We start from the raw sequence: 24,185 nt of genomic DNA on the forward strand, positions 1-24,185 counted from the left end.
AAGGACTTCCTTTAACATTTCTTATAGTGTAGGTCTGCTGTGATTAATGCTTTCAGGTTTCTCTATCTAAAGAAGTCTTTATTTTGCCCTTGTTTATGAATTCTAGTGTGACAGATTTCTCCTTTTTAGTATTTGATGTTGCTCCAGTGTCTCCTTACTTGCATTGTTTCTAACAAAAAAAGTTACTGCTTTTATCTTCATTTGTTTATATTTATGGTCTTTTTTCCTCTGATTACTTGTAAGATTTTTTTCTATCACTGAGTTTGAGCTATTTGATTATGATATATTTTGGTGCAATTTCTTTTGTTTGTTATCATCAAGTTTGGAAAATTAATCAGCTGTTATTTCCTCAAAAATGTTTTCTGGTCCCCTTCCACTTCCTCCCGCAACCCCATACTCCAATTACACATAAAGTAGTCCACTTAAAGTTCTCCTAGTGCTCCCCAAGGATCTTTATTTTTTTTATTATTTGTTTCTTTTATTTTGAATAGCTTCGATTTCTGTGTCTTTGTAGTTACTAATCTCTCTTCTTCAATGCTTATTCTTCTGTTAATACTACCTGGTATATTTTTTAAAATCTCAAAACATTCTCATTTCAGCTCTAGAAGTTCCATTTAGGTTTTTTTTTTGTTTTGTTTTGTTTTTTGTTTTTTTTTTTAATGTCTTCCATATCTCTGTCTAAAGTTTTGAACATATGGAATACAATCATAAAATCTTTTGATGTTTGTCTGGTAACTCTAACAGCTCTTCTGGGTTGGTTTTAATTGATAATTTTTCTCCTTATTATGTGTTGTATTTTCCTGCTTCTCTGCATTGCCTGATAATCTTTATTGGATGCCACACGCTGAATTTTACCTTATTGGGTTCTGCATATTTTTATATTCATATAAAATATTCTTGAGCCTTATTCTGGGATGCAGTTAAGTTACCGGAAACAGTGTGTTCCTTTCAGGCCTTTTAAGATTTGTTAGGTGGACCCAGAACAACATTTGGTTTCAGGCTATTTATTCCCCACTATAGAGGCAGGAGCATTCTGAGTATTCTACCCAATGCCTCATGAATTATGAAGTTTTCCATTTTAATTGATATATTTATTTTTGAGTAGTGGTGCTGGTCTCCTGAATCCTTTTAGGTGATACTTTGACTGGCCTCAGATAGTGTCATCACACTTATGCACAGATTGGTACTTTTCTCAATACTCAAGAGGGAACCTCTGGAGTTTTCCTTCCTTCTTTGTGTATCTCTCTCCTCTCTAGTACTGTGTCCTGTGAACTCTAGTCACCTTGATTTTCCCAAACTCTCAGCTCTATCCCTGTAGTTCCAGGAATCTGCCGGGTTCCTCCTGTGTTTGGAAACTCTCAAGGCAGTAAGCTAGAGCAATTGTAGGTCTCACCTCATTTGTTTCTCAGAGATCACTTTTCTTTGTTACCTGAGGTTCAGTGTGTTGGAAACTTTTGTTTCATTTTGTCTGAATTTATTGTTTATTTAATGCAGGAGAGTAAATCCAATTATTGTTAACTCCATCTTGGCTACAGCTTGATCCTTTTGATATTTGTATTTTAAACTGTAAGCATTGTTCGGGCTGATCTAGCATAGCCTTACTCCAGGGCTGTGTTTCAAGGACCCGTGACCATGCTTTAGTTCAGTGATTTGTTGGGATGATTCGTATGACTCAGTAGCATAAATATGGCTAAAGAATATTACAGCAAAACATACAACAGAGGATCAGAAGAAAAGGAATATTCATAAGCAGAGTCCAGAGAAATCAGGTATAGGCTTCCAAGTCCTCCCTCTGTGATGATCATGCAGATGCATTTTCTCTTGTACTGTGAGACACAGAAACATGAGAAATGTCTAACCAGGGAGTCCTGCCGTCTTGGAGTCCAGAATTCCTAAAGGTTGCCGATCACGTTGGCCTTTACCTGCCATGTGACCAGCTATAGTATAGGCCCCACACTAGGCACTTCGTACACATCATTAATTTTCATGTTTCTTTAAACAAGATAGACAGTTTGGTATCTCTTGTCCCAGTGCTCTGGGCACACAGAATAACATGATTAGTCAGTGACTAGGCACACAGAATTATGTCAATAATCAGTGACCATGGAAGCATTCAAAGGTTTCATTTTCAGAGCTTGTTCAAGAGTCAGAACCAAGGATCTAGGCATCCCTGGAATTTATCAAGGAATGAGCCAATGAGACCTGCTGTTTAAACTCTTTCCTCACAGTCTAGACCTGCCCTGCTCCTAAAGTGTCCTGGAGCTGTCTGTGGGAGCTGACTGTGCACATAACTTCTCTATTCAGCTACGTTGGTAACCTTGCATTGCCTGTGGAGATTGTATTTACACCAGATTTGTGGTATTTCTTTTCTCTGCAGCTCCCTCCTCTCCAGTATCTATACTGCAGATTCCCTGCCTCAGTAGTTGTGAACTTTCAACTTTATCTCCTCAGCTCAGTAGGACCACTGCTTTGGTAGAGCCCTGCCTCCCTGCTCTGCAGTCTGGACAGTGCCTCAGGCAAAAAATTAAGGGAATTCTGGGGCTCATGTTAGTGTTTCCCTTCTCTCAGTATCACTTCTGTCCTGCCTGCTGTTTAAAATATGAAATCACTTGTTTCAGATATATTGTTCAGTTTTATTTACATTGGGAGAGCTATCCCAGTTGCTTTGTCATAGTTAGAGGGAAAAGTCCTAATGATTTATATTTTTATATATGATTTATATATATATAAATACATTTATATTTTTTAGAACAAAGTTAATGTTCTCTCACTTAGTTTTAAATACATAGTGATTAAAAAAAGCAGGAAGTTCCCTGCATTGCCTGTAGGTCCCACTACCCAGTCCCACCAATAGCATTTGGTTGAGCATTCTTTCAGATTTTTTTGTTTAGTTACATATAAACTAACTTTCTATTCATAAAAAGAAAAGTAGGATCATATCCTAGAATGCAGTGGTATGATCACAGGTCACTGCAACCTCAAATTTCTGGGCTGAAACAATCCTCCCACCTGAGCTTCCTGAGGAGCTGCGACTACAGGTGTGTGCCACCATGCCCAGCTTATTTCTATTTTTATTTTTAGTGCTGATGAGGTCTCACTATGTTGCACAGGTTGGTCTTTAACTCTTAGGCTCAAGCAGTCCTCCCACCTCGGTCTCCCAAAGTGTTGAGATTACAGGTGTGAGCCACCATTCCTGGCGTCCTCGTTTTAATGTGTACATATTTTCTAATGAGTACATATAGATATACCTCATTTGATAAATGTCTATATAAAACTGTTTCAGTATGGATGTGCCATATATTTTTTAACTGCTGTCTTATTAATGGACATGTAAGTTTGATTTTTTTTCCTTCCACACAAATGATGTTGCAATGGCAATTGTACATATGTCTTTGTACCTCAAGGTGTTTCTGAAGAATAGATTCCTAGAAGCAGGAAGACCAGACCGAATGGTATATCCATTTAAGTTTTGATAGATCTAGTCAGATTTCCCCCCAGATAGATTGCATTTGGGTTCCGTTTCCACCAAAGTACACATGAGCATTTCAGCAGTGTTACCCAGTCTGATATTTTACTGTTCAACTATATTTTTAGGGCAGTGGGGCATATTTTCATGGTTTCACATTTTCTTTGGTGACTTGCCTGTTTGGCTTGTTGGCCTTTATTGTTGTTATTGTTGTGGATAGTTCATCTTTTTTCCCCCCACTTAATTTTTAGTTGACATGTAATAATTGTAGATATCCATGGGATACAGAATGATATTTTGAAACATGAATACAATGTGTAATGATAAAATCAGGATAATTAGCATATCCATCACCTTGAATATTTATCATTTCTTTGGGTTGTGAACATTCAGAATCCTCTCTTCTACTTTTCTGTGATTATACTCTAAATTATTGTTAACCCAACTTATTCCTTCTTTCTACCTGTAACTTTGTAACTATCAACCAGTCTTTCCCTAGCCTTCCCTCCTCACTACCCTTCCCAGCTTCTAGTAAGCAGAATTCTACTCTCTAGGAATTTGCTTTGTTTTTGTTTTTGTTTGCTCCTATATATGAATGAGAACATGCACTATTTATCTTTCTGTGCCTGGCTTATTTCATTTAACATAATGTCCTGCAGGTTCATCCATGTTACCACTAATGACAAGATTTTATTTTTTAACGGCTGAATGGTATTCCATTGTGTGTATATACCACATTTTCTTTATCCATTCATCTGTTGATGGACATTTAGGTTGATCTGCAGCTTACCTGTGGTCAGTAGAGCTGCAGCAAACATGGAGGTGCATGTGTCTCTTTGGTATACTGATTTCCTTCACTTTGGATAAATACCCATTAGTGGGATTGCTGGATCATATGGTAGTTCTGTAGTTTTTTTGAGACAGTGCAAACTGTTTTCCATAATGGTTGTACTAATTTACATTTCCACCAGTGGTGTATCCTTGCCGGCATTTGTTATTTTTTTTTCTCTTTGACTAACTGGGGTGAGATAATATCTCATTATGGTTTTGATTTGCATTTAGTGATGTTGAGCATTTTTCATATATTTGGGTGTTTATATGTCTTCTTTTGAGAAATGCTTATTCAGATACTTCACACACTTTTTAATGTTATTATTATTATTATTTTTGCTGTTGATTTGAATATATTCTGGATATTAATCCCTTGTGAGATGAATAGTTTGCAAATATTTTCACCCCTTCTGTGGGTCATCTTGAACTCTGTAGATTGTTTTCTTTACTGTGCAGAAGCTTTTCAGTTAAATTGCCTTTTGTTTGTGATGTCTTATAAATGTTTTACATTGTTATGTGGTTATATCTACTGATCTCTTTCTCCATCGTATACGTTTTGCCTTCCAGATTTCAAGTTTATATAAGTATTTTCCTGTTTTTAATTCTATTTTATTTTGACTTTTTCTTTAAAATTTCACCTTTAGCTTGGTAGGAATTTTTGTGTGTGTTGTGAAGTAAGGATCTCACCTTAGTTTTTTTTCATAGATAGTCATTTGTTATGGTATGATTTAGTGACTAATCCATCTTAACTAATTTCACTTTTAACTTTGAACTTACTTTTAACTAATTAACTTTTAACGAATTTGAAAGCTGCTTAATGCCTTTCAATTCTTATAAATATGAGTGTTTCTAGATTGTCTATTTTATTTATTTCATTTTGTTTTATTCCATACTAGGCGATTTTGTAATTATTTTATCTATTGAAATGTATTAGGGCAAGTCTTTTCACCTCTCTTTTTCGAAAAACCGTTGGCTATTCTTGCACATTGTAGGTAGTAAAAAATATTATAGATGATAATAGTTAAACCATTAATATTTAACATAACTTGGTACACAGAAATCATGATGATAATGATGATGATGAAGGACGACAACAACAACAATGGCCATATTGACTGAGTACTTTTTATATGCCGTACGTTAAATTAAGCATTTCACATGGAACATTTTATTTAATTCTTACAATAACCCAATGGATGAAGCACTGTTTTTACATTTTAGAGGAGAAAATGTCGAGTCCATTTTGCAGACATCCTGTAGACTGCCTTACTTCTTTCAGTATTGCTAACTTTACCCCTTTCCTAGGCAAATGCTGATGGCTAAGCAGAAATATGTTTGGTATTTCAGGAATCAGTGACTTTCAAGGATGTGATAGTGGACTTTACCCAGGAAGAATGGAAACAGCTCGATCCTGGCCAGAGAGACTTGTTCAGGGATGTGACATTGGAAAATTACACACACCTGGTCTCTATAGGTAAGGATAACTTCTCTGAGTTAATTTCAAGGGGTGTAGAGGGGGAGGGTTCTCTCTTGTGCTCAGTGGAGTTGGCCTTTAAGTTTAGTAACCAACAATTTCTAAATTTTGAAAGATTTTGAAAAGGTTTCTACCTTCCTAGCAAGCAGAGGGACAAATTAATAATTTTCCTGAACCCAGATCAGTTCCCAAATTATACTCCCACCATGTCTGGGAACTGGTAACACTGAAGCTTGATGTGCTATCCATTCGCATCAACTTTTACTACGTGTCATTTCTTCTAAAGACAAAGTGGTGATTGAATTCTGATATGGTACTCTTCCCTTACTGCAGGTTTCTTTCTTTTTTCCCCAATGAACAGGACTCCAGGTTTCCAAACCTGATGTGATTTCCCAGTTAGAGCAAGGGACAGAGCCATGGATCATGGAACCAAGCATTCCAGTAGGTACCTGTGCAGGTAAGTAATAGATGCCAGCAGATGAATGTCATTAACTCTGTCAGCCTGCTAAGGGAGGATTTTAGGTCTGAAGTGTAGATGTACTTCCTTCCCTTTAAAGTATTTCTTGTAGAGAAATGAGGAACCATCAGTTTTCTGGACTTCCTTATGCTTTCTTATGTCGCTAATTGTTACAGTATAGTCTACCTTATGCCCCTTTTCAAGGAGCTGTCCTTCCTACCTTTTTATGAAGTCCACCTCTCGAACTGGACTCTGAATTACATCTCTTTGTACTTCTTTTGGGACCATGATCTCATAATTATCACCATACTTTTCAGTCCTTAAAGATTTTTTTTTTTTATTTTTGATCTGCAGGCTCTAGTCCTAGTTCCTTTAAGTAGAAATATATAACCTATATTTCCAAACAGATTTACTCCACAATATTAATCTTTCTGGCCACCATTCAGTCTCTCTTTTCGTTCCCAACCAAACTCAACAAAAATGAACTCCATACCTGCAGGCTTCATTTCTTTATCACCTAATCTTTTCCTGGTAACATGTATAACTTCTAATTTTTTTTTTTTTGAAACAGGGTCTCACTCTGTTGCCCAGGCTAGAGTGCAGTGGTGTAATCTTGGCTCACTACAGCTTCTGCCTGTGAGGCTCAAGCAATCCTTCCACCTCAGGCACCTGAGTACAAAAAAAATACAAAAATTAGCCAGGCGTGTTGGGATGCACCTGGAAGTACAGGTACATCCGACCACGCCTGGCTAATTTTTGTATTTTTAGTGGATACAGGGTTGCACCATGTTGCCCAGGCTTGTCTTGAACTCCTGGGCTCAAGCTCAAGTGATCTGCCTGCCTCAGCCTCCTAAGATGCTATAATTACAGGTGTGAGCCACTGCACCCAGCTAGCTTCTGATTTTATTACTTTATCATACTGTCTTTTAAATTATTAATAACTTTCTTCTAAGTCATCCGTTTCCAAACTGCATGAAGTAACCTAAGGACCTGACCCTGGAAAAATACACAGACCTAGTCATTCTAGGTAAGGGATACATCTCTAGAGTTAATGGGATGTAGGCGAGGTTCTTCTTTATGTGGGAAAAATGTGTGCCATATTCACATTTTAGCAAGTTTCTAACTGGAGTACCACTCAGAGATTTTTTTTTTAATAGGCAGCTAGTTGTTTTGAATATTCAAAAGGGTTGCATAGAATGTAACATCCCCCAACCGTGCCCTGCCTCTAACTGTGAATACCTTTTTTTTTGTATCGCATCTTTAAAAATCTTTCCCTTAGAATGATTTCATGGAACATACTTTAGAAAGCTTAATTAAAAAAAAAAAAAAGAACTTTATTAACTGAGGCTTACGGTTAGTTAACTTTTGGAAAAAGCAAGTTGTCCTAGTTTTATTACAAACAAAAAATGAAGTTTTAAAAAATCACAACTTGACCAGATAGAAAACCATTTTAAACCATTTAAATGTATATTGAAAAACTTAGGCTTTTTAAAAAATACTTTTTACCAAAAATATTTATTTAGGCAAAAATAATTCCCCCCCCCACCCATGTGGCATAGATAATGTATATAGTTCCAGTTATCTGGTTGTCAGTGAACAGAAGGCAAGCATTTGAGATATTTAGCTGCATTCTTTTGGTTACTTTTTATTGCTGGAATTTGACCTGATAATGATATTCATGGTAAATCAGCCCTCAGTTCTATCTTTAGCAGCATCTAGAATAGATTTATTCTTAGCTGGTCAGTTGGTTGCCTTTGTCTTTATAAAAATGATGTATAGTTTTGTAGATGTCTCTACAGGTAACTGACACTGTGACAGCATGTACATTGAGGTGACCACTAGCCCTGGGCGTAATTTCCCTCATCCTCTTCATTGCCATCTTCTTGGAGCTGTCTTGATGATCCTGCCCCTCAGAATCATGATCTATAACCCTGATACATATCTGTCTCACTGGTCTACCTTTCTCTTGCCCACTGGTTGTCAACATCCTTGATTACTTCTCCATGCATGGGATGTCAGAATACTATGGTCAATGTCTGTAGACTTTGTATGTAGTAAAGGGGGAATTACTTTCTGCAGTAGGGATGGTATTGTTCAATCTGGTCTTCTGGAACTTTCTCCATCCCTTCATTCTTTGCCCTACCCTTTATATTCCAGTAATTCTGTTGGTTACTGAGTAGAGGACATGACAACGTGGATGATAGCGGCCATGGTCTGTTTCATGTTGCCTTCAAGTGGAACCCCAACCAGGGTTGGAGATCTGCCACTTCCATGCACTGTTGTTTAACAGCATCAGACTCCATGGTCTCCATATCTTTCACTGTGAAGTACTTCCAGAGGTATTCTTTATGGCCACCTGCTATGCAAACATACCTTCCTTGGTGTCATTTCTGTTGATGAAAACATATTTCTTTCTTGAACAATGGGCTGTTTCCAAAGTCTGTATTGTATTGATCTTGTCCCTGCTGCTGAAATTCTGCTGCAATGATGCTGCCTACACTAATACATGCTGTGCTATTACCCGTGTTGCCAGGTGTGGAGGGGATGCTAGTCGGCTCTGGGTTCTGCCCCAGTGCTCATGCTTGCAGTGATAGTGATAATGATAGTGACTGGGCTTGCAATATGGGAAATACTCAGGATCCTCTGGGGTCTGCTGTAAACTCCCGATACCATTGAAACAGAAGAAATGCTGTTTTAAGCGAAGCTTTGTTCTTAAGCATATTGCCAGCATTCACTACCCTGCTTCTTTTAGTTGTCATCTCACTTGTTTTGGGCAACAGTTTACTTCCTGATTATATACTTCTCTGGTTGTGTTTCTTCTACTGTTTTGTGCATTTGCTGATAAATTGCTTTCTTTCATTAATATATTAATTCTATTACCCTAACTATTCTCAAGGATCTTCCCTCTGCCTCTGCTCTTTTTCACTTATATTTCTAAGGCTTTAGCTATTCTTGTCCTTCCTCTTTATAGCTGATACTTCCCATCCTACATTTGAACATCCTGGTTATTCTGATGTTGGCATCTTTCACTTCCATAGACACTAGTATAATCTAGCCCTCCATTTCTTTTCTTGATTCTCAAAATGCCTAGACTTGAACTTGTTAGTTTCTCCCTGCTAAATTATTTCCTCTACTATTTACAACCCTCCCGTATCTACCAATGACGTGATTATTTGTTCAGTGTTCCAGGCTAAAACACATAGGGTCTTAGCTAATTCATCTTTCCTGTTTGTTCTGTCTTTAAATCGTGGTTCTTGGATTTTTGTTTTGTTGTTTATTAGCAAGGAATCCCAACTCAAACTGCCCCCTTCAGATTCAGTTTATCTCTGTCTACTCTTAGCCATCTCTGTTGTCTCCTTTTTAATCAACTATTATCTTAAATGTAGTTCCTTACGGTTTCTTGGATATTATCTGTAAAATTGAATTTGACATTTCTTTTGCCACTTTATTTATTCTCCTTAGCTCCTTCCATCTTTCTTCCCAAATAATATGGCTATATATTTGAAAACCATTAGAATTTTCTGAGGGCTTTATTTTTTAGTATAATTAGATTATTCCCCCAATATCAGCTTATTTTTTCTCTATTCAGATAACAATGGAATTTTCTTTTTCTTTTAGACCAGGAGACAAGACCTGAAAATAATGTATCAGCCCCACAGCCTGACATTTCTGAAGAAGAGCTATCTCCAGAGGTAATAGTGGAAAAACACAAAAGAGATGATGCTTGGAGCTCCAACGTGCTAGAAAGTTGGAAATATGAAGGCAGTTTAGAGAGGCAGCAGGCAAACCAGCAGACACTGCCAAAGGAAATAAAAGTAACTGAAAAGACAATACCCACTTGGGAAAAAGGTCCTGTAAATAATGAATTTGGGAAGAGCATCAATGTGGTTTCAAACCTTATAACCCAAGAACCATCTCCTGAACAGACCTCTACTAAAAGAAGCATCAAACAGAATTCAAACCCAGTTAAAAAGGAGAAGTCTTGTAAGTGCAATGAATGTGGGAAAGCTTTTAGTTATTGTTCAGCTCTTATTCGTCATCAGAGAACACATACTGGAGAAAAACCCTACAAATGTAATGAATGTGAAAAAGCCTTCAGCCGGAGTGAAAACCTTATCAACCATCAAAGAATTCATACTGGAGATAAACCATATAAATGTGATCAGTGTGGAAAAGGCTTCATTGAGGGTCCATCTCTTACTCAACATCAAAGAATTCATACTGGGGAAAAACCATATAAATGTGATGAATGTGGGAAAGCCTTTAGTCAGAGGACCCATCTTGTTCAGCATCAGAGAATTCATACTGGTGAGAAGCCATATACTTGTAATGAGTGTGGAAAAGCCTTTAGCCAGAGAGGCCACTTTATGGAACATCAAAAAATTCATACAGGAGAAAAGCCTTTTAAATGTGATGAATGTGATAAAACTTTCACCAGGAGCACACACCTCACTCAACATCAAAAAATTCATACTGGAGAAAAAACCTATAAATGTAATGAATGTGGAAAGGCCTTTAATGGGCCCTCAACTTTTATCCGTCATCATATGATTCATACTGGTGAAAAACCGTACGAATGCAATGAATGCGGGAAAGCCTTCAGCCAGCACTCAAACCTTACCCAGCATCAAAAAACACATACTGGGGAGAAACCCTATGATTGTGCGGAATGTGGAAAATCTTTTAGTTACTGGTCATCCCTTGCTCAACACCTGAAAATTCATACCGGAGAAAAACCTTACAAATGCAATGAATGTGGAAAGGCCTTCAGTTACTGCTCATCCCTTACTCAACATCGGAGAATTCACACAAGAGAAAAGCCCTTTGAATGCAGTGAATGTGGAAAGGCTTTCAGTTATCTTTCAAACCTTAATCAGCATCAGAAAACTCATACTCAAGAGAAAGCTTATGAATGTAAAGAATGTGGGAAAGCTTTTATTCGGAGTTCATCTCTTGCTAAGCACGAAAGAATTCATACTGGAGAGAAACCCTATCAGTGTCATGAATGTGGGAAAACCTTCAGTTATGGTTCATCCCTTATTCAACATAGGAAGATCCATACTGGAGAACGGCCTTACAAGTGTAATGAATGTGGGAGAGCATTCAACCAGAACATACACCTTACACAACATAAGAGAATTCATACAGGAGCCAAGCCTTATGAGTGTGCAGAGTGTGGTAAAGCCTTTCGACATTGTTCATCACTTGCTCAACATCAAAAAACTCACACAGAAGAAAAACCCTACCAGTGTAATAAATGTGAAAAGACCTTTAGCCAGAGCTCCCATCTAACTCAGCATCAACGAATTCACACTGGAGAGAAACCCTATAAGTGCAATGAATGTGACAAAGCCTTTAGCCGGAGCACTCATCTGACTGAACATCAGAATACTCATACTGGAGAGAAACCTTATAACTGTAATGAATGCAGGAAGACTTTTAGCCAGAGCACATATCTCATTCAGCACCAGAGAATTCATTCAGGAGAGAAGCCTTTTGGATGTAATGATTGTGGAAAATCCTTCAGATATCGTTCTGCTCTCAACAAACATCAGAGACTGCACCCTGGCATATGACCATTCTAGGAACATCATAAATTTAGGAAATATATTTACTTTAGTTTGTCCTTTTGTAAAGTACTGAAGAATCACAGTGGATTTAGAAACTACTTGAAATCTTTTAAATTTTCACTATCATGCTATGGAATGGAAGGTGCATTGAGCTGAACTAATCCAATTGTTATTAAGCCGCTTTGTGACATTAGAAAACTCAACTGTTTTAAGCTTAGTTTCCTTTGTGGAATGAAGGATTTGGATTAGATTATTTCAAAGGTAGTTTGGAGTTTTATAATCAGTTTTGTATATTTACAGTATTTTCTTGAATGGGTTTACTATACATCAGCATTTTGCTGTGTTGCATCTAGAATGTGTATGTTTATGCATGCTTTGCCAATCAAATTTGTGCTTTAGTAACTAGATTGGGGAGCTAGTGTGCTCCTGCTCTAATGTGTTTAAGTTGTTTAGGTAAATGGTTCCTAATAAAAAGAATTATAAAACACCCTCAGATTAACAATTCAGCTGCGTACAATAGCCTAACTTAGTAAGAGTATTAAAACTTACCATTATTCCTCTTCTAGTCTGTTTTTAATGTTCTAGGAGTTTATCACAACTACAGAGGTCCACTTCTAGAACTTAAACCGGTGTTATTTTACCCTGGTTGTATATTGGAGTCACCTGGTGTCTTAATTTGTGCTGTTATGTTAAATTATAATAGACTAGGTGTCTTAAACAATAGAAATTTTTCTCACAGTTCTAGAGGCTGAGAAGTCCAAGATCAAGGTGCTGGCAGATCCAGTGTCAGATGAAGGCCCACTTCCTCTTTTCAGACAGCATCTTCTTATGTTCCTACATGGTGCTAAGCAGAGACAGAGCAAGCTCTCTTATATCTTTTCATAAGACTATAACCCAATTGGTGAGAGCTCTACCCTCATGACCTAATCACCTCCCAAAGGACCCCCTCCTGATACCATCACATTGCAGATTAGGCTTTCAACACAGAAATTTAGAGAGGACATTTTAAGTCTATAAGGAGAACTCTACAAAATTCTCTTGCCAAGGCCCTACAACTACAGAGACTAATTTAATTGCCTTAGGAGATATGACCCAGGCATCAGTGTTTTTTCTTAAATTCCTAATGTGTACACCAGAAACAAAAATTGGCTTGTATTTTTGTACCTACTCCATTAATTAGCAGCTGCTTATGGCTGCTTCTAAAAGCTTCACAGATTAGCTGTTCAGTACACATAATATAATATTGACTGCCATCCCGTTTTATAAATGGGTTTCTCACAAGCTGTGGGAGGTAGGGTTAATTTACTTCTTCGTCAAAGTGCAAAATTAAATGGCGTTGTGAAGCAATGGTCATTTCACTTGTCCTTTGCCACTTCAGGTTAGAAACAGATGATAGATGATAGTGCAAATGACACCCCCAGAGACATGCAGCCTACAGCTTATGTGATCATTTGTAGTGGCCCTGGTTATGATAATATTTGAACTACAAATAAATATGGGTGACCCCTTAGATTTTCTCCTGATAGAAATATTCTAATTATTAGGTCAGTTCTTCTAAGAGCAGTTGATAATTTCCCAGTCTAGTCTTGAGTACAGAGAGCTCTGAGAACAGAGGGTAGCACAGAAATTGATCATTATTTATATTTTAAAACTTCATTTAGCCTCTTTCCATAAACAAGTTTGGGAAGGGAGGCACTGCAGATTTTTGCATGTGAAAAAAATCATTGCAGTCCTTATTGCTTCTATAAATGTCAGGGAACTGCATAGGGATGTTTGTCACCTTCTTAACTGAAGATGCCAGACAGTGAAAAGCAGATACAACTCAGGAAATAATATAACCATTTAAACCTCAGGACTTTTTTTCAGTTGTAATTTGAAACATCTGTAAAGGAATGTCATCTTGGTATTTCTTAGTTTCTCAAGGCTTTCATTATGTAGGAATTAGTTATCCCATTGCAGGGTGGTAGAAACTGTTAGAGAAAAGTAGGTATCAAATTATAGGATAATCTTTACTTGACACCTGAGCCACCCCACAGTACAAGGAAATGAAGTTTCTGTAGGTGAGGGGTTTTCCTGTATCAAAGGAGATCCCCAAATGGAAAACACCAGAGTCTGTAATGGGAAGACTTACATCACTGATTCCTTTTAGAAATATATGTGGAAATTTTTCACCAGCCCTGAAAGATCCACTTTGTCCCACTAATTTTATCTCTTCATACTGTCAAGTGAAACCCAGAGCACTCATATGTGATCACCACCTAATTTAATTAATCTTTTTTAAAAAAGTGATCTGGCTGAGCATGGTGTATAATCCCAGTGTTTTGGGAGTCCATGGCAGAAGAATTGCTTGGGACCAGGAGTTCAAGACCAGGCTGGGCAATATAGAGAGACCTTGTCTCTAAAAAAATAAAATTAGTTGAGTGTGGTTATGCATTTCCACATGATCCAGGAGTTTAAGGTTACAGTGAACTGTGTGTCAGTGCATTCCAGCCTCGGTGACAGAAGGAGACCCTGTCTCTATAAAACTAAAAGTAAAAATAGTTTTTTTAAAAGTGATCCTTCACGCCTCCCTCTGTTTGCTTGTCCTTCATCTTCCCATACTTTGGAAATGTACTGACCACCCTCAGATAATACAGGTCTGGAGAAAGGACAGTCAGTGAGTTTACAGAAGTTGACATGTTCCTGGTTTCCGTATCTCCTTTTTGTATTTCTCAAACATATCTCTAATGGTTATTCTAGAGCACATTCCTGTTTCCCAAAGCAGGTGGATTTACAGTTGCGCCTTTTGCTTAGACATGTCTATCTAACTACACAGGTAAACTAAAGTTTGTCCTTTATTACCTGAGATAGACGTTAGTCACATATTTACTATTTTTCCTCCTTACCTCTGTTTTAAGAGCAAAGGCAGGAAGTTATTTTAAACCATTCCTTAGTCTTTTTCTTGATTGTAATATATACATATATGCCATAAACATCTAGTATAATACAAACATTAGTTTCTTAATATTTATACTGAGAGAGTAGAGCAAAGTTAAAATCCTTCTTTTTTTTTAATTTAAGGGACAGGATCTTGTTCTGTCACTCAGGCTGGAGTGCAGTAGCATGATTGTAGTTTACTGCAGCCTCAAACTGGGCTTAAAGGATGCTCCTGCCTTGGCCTCGCAAGTAGCTGGAACTACAGGTACATGCCACCATGCCTGGCTAAGTTTTAAAAATTTCTGTAGAAATGGCATCTGGCTATGTTGCCCAGGCTGGCCTCCAACTCCTGGTCTCAAGCAATCCTCCCACCTCGACCTGTCAAAGTGTTGGGATTATAGGTGTAGCTGCCACCCTTGGCCCAAAATTAAAATCTAAGGGGAAAATTGGCAGAAGTTATAACTTTTTCCTTGAAGTTGCAATGAACCCAGAAAATAACAGGGATTCCATTTACCTTACAGGTTTAACATTCACTAACAAACTGCCCAGAAATAAAAAATATCTCGGAAGTTATCAATAAAGCCGGCCAGTTCTTTATGCGGCAAGGAATTGTCTACTATTAAAAAAAATTCTAATACCTTGATGTGTGATTTATTTGGATGTTTTAGTGTCCAAGATTGGACATATACGGACTAAGCATTTTCCTCTAGGTCCTAGATTGGCACTTTCCAGGTCTGCCAGATTATAGTTATTAAACTACTGGAGTAGTTTTTGCCAAATCACTGTGAAGGAAGCAGAAAAGAGAGAAAATGTCACCTAACCCAGTCACTCATCCTTAAATATTTAAGACTTAATTAATTCAACCACAGCCAATGCTTATTAAGTGGCTGAGTTTATTATACTTGCAGGGGTTCAGAAATAGACAAAGGCAAATACTCTGTTGCAGAGCTCACATCCTGTTATAAAGAAAATTGTAAAATGCCAAGTGGTGATAAACATAGATAATAAAGCAAGGTGAAGGGCTTGGGCAAGACTTCTATCATGGGTTGTGGTGGAGCTATTGTAGATTAAATGATTAGGAAATGTCTTTCTAATGAGTTGTCATTGGAGCACGCACCGGGAGGAAGCAAAGGAATGAACTAGGTAGATACCTGAGAGGAGAACATTCTAGGCAGAGGGACTAGCAGCCACAGCGGTTCTGAGATCCGAGCATTTGGCAGTTTCGGAAACACTGGCTGGACTGTAGTGAGTGAGTGGTAGGAGATGAGGTCAGAGAGAGAGCTAGGGGTGCAGTTCCTCAGGACCTTCTTGGCTATGGCAAGGATTTGTCCTTCAATTCAGAATGAGATGGCAAGTCACTGGAGAGTGTTGGGTGGGGATTTGAATTGCTTAAAAAGGGTCACTTGCTGTAATGTAGGGAATACATTATAAGGGGTTAAGAGTACAGGCAGGGAATTCAGTTGGAATGCTAGTAGTCCAGGTAAGATCTAATGGTCGCTTAAACAAAGATATTATTGACAAAACGATAGGAAATAGTTGGATTAAGGCTATATTTTGAATGTACAGCAGACAAGGTTTGCTGATGGTTTAGCTATAAAGGTGAGAGAGAGAGAAGTTAGGGTGGCTTTAAGGACTCTGGCCCGAGCAACTTGAAAGGACTTGCTGTGTACTGAGACAGAGAATACCAAGTACGGAGAAGGTTCACAGACGGCATAAGGCATCAGAATTCAGTTTGGGAACTTTTTAACTTATTAAAAGAATACAAAATATAAATGTGCAAAGTGAACATATCTGTAAAATTATCATCTAGGTCAATAAATGGAGCACTACTAGTGTTCCAGTAATGCTATTTCATCCCTCAAGTCACAGCCTTTTTCTTCCCCAAAGGTAACCATTATCCTGAGTTTGAATATTAACAATTAGATATGGTGAGGGCCTTTGTGCTACATCATCCGATGGCAGACTCACGTGATGAGAGACAGCGACAGTGTGTGAGACAGAAAAAGCGGCAGACACCCATGATAACTAAGCCACTCCTGTGATAATAGTATTAATCTATTCACGAGGGCAAGGCCCTTATTACCTAATCACATTTTTTTTTTTTTTGAGACAGTTTTGCTCTTGTCACCCTGGCTGGAGTGCAATGGCACAATCTCACCTCACTGCAACCTCCAGCTTCCTGGGTTCAAGCGATTCTCCTGCCTCAGCCTCCTGAATAGCAGGAATTTCAGGCATCTGCCACCACGCCTGACCAATTTTTCTATTTTTAGTAGAAACGGGGTTTCACCACATTGGCCAGGCTGGTCTCAAACTCCTGACCTCAGGTGATCTGCCCACCTGGGCCTCCCAAAGTGCTGAGATTACAGGCATGAGCCACAGCGCCCAGCCAACCTAATCACTTTTTAAAGTTCCCACCTCTTAATACCATCACATTGGCAATTAAATTTCAACATGAAGTTTGGAAGAGACATTCAAACCCTAGCATTTTGCCCCTGACCCTCAAAACTCGTGTTCTTTTCACACAGAAAATACATACATTCCATCCCAATAGCCCCACAATTCTTAACTAAGTCCAGCACCAACTCAAAAGTCGAGTCTCATCTGAATCAGATGTGGGTTGAACTCAAGGCATGATTCATCCTGAGGCAAATTCTCTCCACTCGTGAGACTGAAACAAGTTATCTATTTTCAAAATACAAAAGCTCCTAGACTTATAACTTATTCCAGTAAGCAGTGTATTTTTGACTTACAGTATTTTCAATTTATGATGGGTTTATCCAGATGTAACTACATAAATTGAGAGCATTACATGCTTATTACTTTTGCACCATTGTAAGTTAGGGATCATCTGTACAATGGTGGGACAGGGACAGGATAGATATTCCCATTCCAAAAAGAAATAGACAAGAAGAAAGGGGTAACTGGTCCCAAGTCAGTCCAAAACCCCACAGAGAAAACAACATTAAATCTTTTTGTTTTGTTTTGTTTTTTGTTATTTTTGAAATGGAGTCTCACTCTATCACCCAGGCTGGAGTTCAGTGGCACGATCTCGGCTCATTGCAACCTCCGCCTCATGGGTTCAAGTGATTCTACTTCCTCAGCCGCCTGAGTAGCTGGGATTACAGGTGCCCGACACCGAACCTGGCTAATTTTTGTGTTTTTAGTAAGGATAGCGTTTCACCATGGTGGCCAGGCTGGTCTTGCTCCTGACCTCAAATGACCCACCTCCATCTCCCAAAGTGCTGGGAGTACAGGCGTGAGCCCCCATGCCCGGCCAACATTAAGTCTTAAAGTGGGAGAATAATCTCCTTCGCCTCTTTGTCCTACATCTAGGGGTTGGGGTTGGGCAGCTAAGGCCTCAGGCGTCCCTGCCCCAATGGCTCAGTCCACGCAGTAGCTGTCATGAGTTGGAGTCTCGTGTCTGTACTTCTCCCAGGCTGGTGCTGCATGCTGTTACCTCTACAATTCCGGAGTCCTGAGAGTGGCCCTACTCCCATGCTCTACTAGGCAGCCCTAGTGAGGACTCTGTGGCAACTCTGACCCCATATTTCCACTTGTCATTGTCCTAGTAGGGGCTCTCTGCAGTGGCTGTGTCCCTGCGTAATTCTCTGCCTGGGCCCCCAGACTGTCAGCAACATCCTTTGAAATCTAGATGGAGGAAGCCAGGTCTTCACAGCTATTGCATTATGTATGCCTGCTGCATCGACACCACATAGACACTGCCCAGGTCTACCGCTTGCACTTTCTGGATCAGGCCATACCTGGGCCCACCTGAGCCATGGCTGGGATGGCCACAGAGTGTGCTCTGGAACTTGGAGCAGACCTGAGGCAGCTCTGAGCTGAGTCCATGGAGGGTGCCTTGGGCCTTTCCACTGAAATCATCTTGCCCTTCTAGAATTCTGGGCCTGTGATTGGAGGGTCGGCCTTGAAGATCTTGAAATGCTTTATGGTCTTTCTCCCACCATCTTAATGAATAGCACCTGAATTCCTTCTATCCCACCATCTTAATGAATAGCACCTGAATTCCTTCGATCCATACTTATCTCCTTAGTAAAAAGTCACGTGGCCACACACTTAGTATTCTCTCCTGAACATACTTTTCTATTCTGTATATGGCCCAGCTATACATTTTCCAAGTCTTTCTGCCCTGATTCCGTTTTAATTATAAATTTCATCTTTATTTCTTTCCTCTCACATCTCATCGTATGTAGTTAAAAACAGCCACACAGCAGTCTGAATGCTTTGCTGCTTAGATATTTCTTTCACCAGATATCACAATTCATCACTCTTAAGTTCTGCACTTTATAAGGCCCTAGAACCCAGACACAATTCCCCCAAGTTCTCTGCAACTGAATACAGGGATCTCCTTTACTCCAGTTTCTAATACCTTGTTCCTGATTTCCATCTAGGACCTCATGAAAATAGCCTTTACCAATTTTCTGTCATAGTCTGTCTTTTGTTGCTATAACAGAATCCCACAGACTACGTAACTTATAAAGAATAGAAGTTTATTTGGCTCACGGCCTTGGAGGCTGAGAAGTCAGAGTGCATGGCACCAACATGCAGTGAGGGCCTCCATGCTACACCATCCCATACAGAAGGCATCAGGTGGCAAGAGCACCTGAGACAGAGAGAACGCTCCAGTGCCCACTAACCCTTTTCCTCAATAGTAACATTAATCTCTTCATGAGGGCAGATCCCTAATGACCTAATCACCCCATAAAGGTCCCATCTGTAATTATCGTCACAATGGCAATTAGATTTTAACATGCATTTTGGAGGAGACATTCAAACCACAGCAATCATACCCTATATATTTGTGTCTAGCATTTTTTACTTAGTGTTTGTGAGGTTTATTCATGTTGTTGCAAATTGCCGTGGTTGATTTATTTTTGTGGGTATTGTAATATTCCATTGTAATGGAATGTTATGAATGTATCACTATTTGCCCATTTTATTGCAGACAGGCATTTGAATTGTTTCCAGTTTGAGGCAGTTATGAATAATGCCATTGAGAACATTCTTATACATGTCTTTTGAGGTAATCTGCACTCATTTCTGTTGGGTATAAACCTAGGAGTGAAATTGTTGTGTCATAGGGGTATAGGTATGGTCAGCATTAGCAGACATTGACAAATGTTTTGCCAGAGAATTATACCAATTTTCACTCCCACCACCCATGTATGAGACTTTCCATTGCTCCAGATCTTTGCCAATGTTTTCATTATGATTTAGCTGTCTAAGCAAAGTGTATCAGATGCCTATTAGACCTTCAAGCTGAGATATCCAGGCTGCTGGATATGCAAGTCTGAGGTATGAGGGAATGTCTACCCTAGAGATGTACTTGTGGAAGTCTATGGTGTATATTTAAAATAATGAGACTGAACTCTATGACCCAGGAGGAGAGTATGGATAAAGAAGAGTTCTAAAGACTGAACTCTTAGAAACTCCAACTTTTAGAAATCAGAAAGATGAGGATCCATGTGTGAGGCAGGCCGCATGTGAGGTAGTAAGATACTCAGCAAAATGTCGTTCCCCAGAAGCTGAATGAAAAAAGCAATTCAGGTAGAACACTTCTGAGAGTTTAAATGAGATGAAGACTGTGAATTGGCATTGGATTTGTCAGTGAAGAGATCAATGGTGTTGTTAAGAGAGTGGTGGAACTAAAACCTGATGGAGGGGCTTAATAGGTGAATAGGAAATAAAATATTGGAGAACGAAAATTTGAAAATTTGAGGAGTTTTCTATAAAGGGGAAAGAAAATTGGGGCAGTTGCTAGAAGGAGAAATGGAGTTGAGGATTTTTAAAATATTAGATGCTATAGTATGTTTGAATGTCTGAATCCTATTGGGATTGAATGAATAGAGAGAAAAAAACTGAAAATTCAGAAAGGAGAGGGGATAAATAGGGTGAAGTTTCTGAGGAAGCAAGATAAGATGAGCTTCTGGCCACAAGCAGAAGGGTTAGCCTTAAAATAGGAGCATAAATAATATGGTAGCTAAAATAGGAAGGAACAAGGAGTATTTGGCTATGACTGTAATGAGCTGGTGAAGGATGGAAGTAGAAGTTCTGTTCTAATTGCTACTATTTTTTCAAAGAAATTAGATCATAAGCTGAGAATGAGAAGTAGACATAAAGAGGTGTTAGAGATTTAAGAAGAGGGGATCAGGTCACCTCCCGCAGAATGAGAAAGTGAATTGACTAAGGAAGTGTAGGATTATCCAATGGTAGTACCAAATTATCTCAAAGGGCATCTCCTTTGAGATAACTGGATCATGAGTTCAAAATGAGACAAATCATCATCACTGAGTTTTCTTTAGCTATGTTCAGGTGCATGAGAGCAGGAGTGGAATAAGCTGAAAATTGGATTTAGCCAGAATTTTTCCAGAAGAGTGTGACCCAAGAGTGAGGAGTAAGTCAGCAAGAGTGCTTACGAGAAATAAATTGTAGTGATGTCCTGTGGAATTCAAAGTGGGAAGAAGTGAAACTAAGGGCCAAAGTGGGGGTGGAGGGAGCTGGGAATCGAGTTGGGGAAGCAAAAATAAATTCATAGTTTCATTATTTTAGGTTTTGTTGGGGCTGAAAAAATTATAGTTGAAGTATTAAAGGGAGGGGAGTAAGTTGAAAACATGGTGGTAGTTTGGAAGCGGAATTGCGGAAACTGAAGTTTTGAGGAGTGTGCTTATTGGTAATACCTCAAGGTCTAGGTTGTGACTATCAGTGTATATGTCTGAAGTAGAAGGGAAAACAAGATCATTGGAGGAGAGGAAGGCAAAGGCCTGAAAGCCAAGATATTGGATGGATTGACCATATACATATCAAAATCACCAAGTATAATGGTCTGAGCAGTCATGGGAAGAGTGAATTAAAAGCACTCCCTATTATCTCCCACAAATGAAGAAGTGACCGGGAATTAGTAGATGACTTCAACAAGGGATAGTGAGTGGTTTATTTGATAGCAGGTGTCTCAGTGGAGCTAGGGAGCTCTAGAGAGAAGAGGAAAAAAATGGCCTGAATGTGGCAAGGAGCAGCAAAATGGGCACCTACCTCATCATCCAGGCCCAGTTAAGTCAGGTGTGGAATATAAAGCAGCCACTGCTTACATAACAGAGATGTAAGAGAATAAGAGCCCAAAGATAAAGGATATGTTCCAGAAGAGGTGCCAAAATTATTTGGAGAATTGTTTTCAGAGTCTGTAATATACTTTCTTATGAATTCCATCATTGTGACAAATGCAAATAAGAAAGTGGTTTTGATAATTTGGGAACACTTTGAATCAAAAATAGTGAGCACAGAGTCTGTGCTCTCAAATCTCACAGTAAAAAGGCAGGAGAAAGGCAGTGGAAGAGGGCCAAGCCCCTGGACCCACTACCTCATATGATGGGCATTCCTTTATTTATTTGAAACAGGATCCCGCTCTGTTGTCCAGGCTGGAATGCAGCCTGAGACTCCTGGGCTCAAGTAATCCTTCCACCTCAGCCTCCTGAGTAGCAGGGACTACAGGTTGTGTGCCATCATGCCTGGCTAATTTTTGTGTAGCGACAGGGTCTCACTTTGTTCCTCAGGCTGATCTCGTCTCGAACTCCTGGCTTCAAGTAATCCTCCTGCCTTGGCCTCCCAAAATACTGAGACTACAGGCATGAGTCACCATGCTTGGCTGACCCCCATTATTATTTAAAATTGCATCACTGGTTGAAAGGTAAGTAGGGCAAATACATTATGGGGCCAAATGACTTCAATATTCATCATAATGATCCTGTTGTTTCAGAAGAAAGAAATCATGGCCCAAGTGCCTAGGTAATATACAGAATCCAGGCTGTAGGGAATAGGAAATGAAACCAAAAAGAGACTGAGATAATAGAAGGGCACAGGGCCCATAAAGGAACAGTGCCTAGATGAATTAGGAGGCTTAAAGAATTGGGGGCATATATGACAATGTTGGTAACATCCATATCAGGTTATTTTAACATGATCAAAATAATTTGAGTCACACGTTTAATTTCCCTTGCACTAATTTCACATTTTCTAGGCTGATTTTCTCCTCTACACCCTTCTTTTCTGATAACAAGTTGGTTTACTGTAAAGGTATGACCATAAAAAGAGAATACAGTGTTTATATTCACTAAGTATTTCAGTTCTCATAATACAGTTCTCATTGTTAATTAATAAACTAGCATTCTGTTTTATACATCAGTTTCAAGTGAACTTGGTTAATATGAATCAGTCTGTCTATCAATTATTTTCTGACAACATCTAGTTTCAAAAATTTAGAACCAGGACCTGGGTTATGACTATAGCACTAATAATTACCATGTATTAAATTGCAACATGTCAGTCCACTTAACATGCTTTATCTCATTTTTAAAATAAGAATACTAGGAGATTTGTGTCACCATACCTATTCTAATAAGTGATAAAGTTGAAATTAAAATGGTAAGTAACTTTCCTAAGTTCAATCACATAGAAAGTGGTAGAGTCAGCATTCAAATTCTATTCTGGCCATATCTCTAATCCCAGCACTTTGGGAGGCCAAGGCGGTGGATTGCTTGTCCTAGAAGTTTGAGACCAGCCTGGGTAACATGGTGAAACCCTGTTTCTACAAAAATTACAGAAAATTAACCAGCTGTGATGACATAGGCCTATAGTCCCAAATACTCGGGAGGCTGAGGTGGGCACATTGCTTGAGCCTGGGAGGTGGAGGCTGAAGTCAGCTGAGATTGTGTCATTCACTCCAGCCTGGGTGACAGAGTAAGATCCTATCTCAAAAACAAAACAAAACAAAACAAACAAACAAAAAACCCACATTCTGTTCTGACTTGCTTCAAAGTTCATGCTTTTCCATCTCATCACAATGCCTATCAGTAAATCACCAAAGGTAATGCTATTCTGAGTGGTCAGCCAACTGGATTTCTTTTAGTAACAAGAATACATAGCCAAGTGCCTCTTTTACATTACATGATAGTTTGTACCTTCTCTTTTACACACCCAGTGTTCTATCCGTACAGAACTTCCCTTGTTACAAAGTTCCCCCAAACCCAATGTAAGTCTTTTTCTTAAAAAAATAACTTTGGTGAAGTTCCTTATCAACACTTTTACAAATCTAAACATCACATTATCATCAGCAGCAAGGTAAAATTTCCTCATTGTGTCAGTATACCAGAGGATTGCCAGTATACTCTCAATTAATTTTAAAAAGCAAATGATCACTGTATATTTAATGAGTGTCTGTGACATAGTGATCATGGTGTAATGGACAGAGTGTAGCATTACTGTTTAGATCTAGGATCGAATCTCAGGACTACCATTTATCATAAGTGAAACTTTAGGTTTTTAACTCCTCTATACATCAGAGAGCTACAGAATTATAAAATGAGTATTGTTAGACTCCCCAAAACTGACTATTTTGGGTGCTTGAGCAACTGTACTGTACCTCTCAACAGAGCTTTGCTTTTGTGGAATTATGAAAATCCA

General features: G+C 38.8%; 2 protein-coding genes across 9 annotated transcripts in view; one reads left to right on the plus strand and one right to left on the minus strand.

Annotated features, from left to right (window-relative positions):
• Positions 1-12,355, plus strand: part of ZNF184 (zinc finger protein 184) — a 21,021-nt gene extending 8,666 nt beyond the window's left edge. For all 3 annotated transcript variants that reach the window (XM_017520525.2, XM_037735585.1, XM_017520523.2), the window contains exons 4-6: positions 5,645-5,771; positions 6,133-6,228; positions 9,847-12,355. In XM_017520525.2, the coding sequence (XP_017376014.1) occupies positions 5,645-5,771; positions 6,133-6,228; positions 9,847-11,804 (2,181 nt within the window). In that variant the 3' untranslated portion in view covers positions 11,805-12,355. The remainder of the gene's footprint in view (positions 1-5,644; positions 5,772-6,132; positions 6,229-9,846) is intronic.
• The window catches only part of ZNF391 (zinc finger protein 391), a 109,857-nt gene that overhangs the window by 38,821 nt on the left and 46,851 nt on the right, over positions 1-24,185 (minus strand). For 3 of the 6 annotated variants that reach the window (XR_001822353.2, XR_001822356.2, XR_001822359.2), the window contains one exon: positions 15,348-15,496. The gene's annotated coding sequence lies outside the window, so the exon portion shown is untranslated. Of the gene's footprint in view, positions 1-12,493; positions 12,643-15,347; positions 15,497-24,185 lie in introns of those variants that run through there. The other 3 variants (XR_001822355.2, XR_005198642.1, XR_001822354.2) reach the window with 2 other exon arrangements.

Source organism: Cebus imitator, unplaced genomic scaffold, assembly GCF_001604975.1.
Source record: "Cebus imitator isolate Cc_AM_T3 unplaced genomic scaffold, Cebus_imitator-1.0 Scaffold848, whole genome shotgun sequence".
Lineage (NCBI taxonomy): Eukaryota > Metazoa > Chordata > Mammalia > Primates > Cebidae > Cebus > Cebus imitator.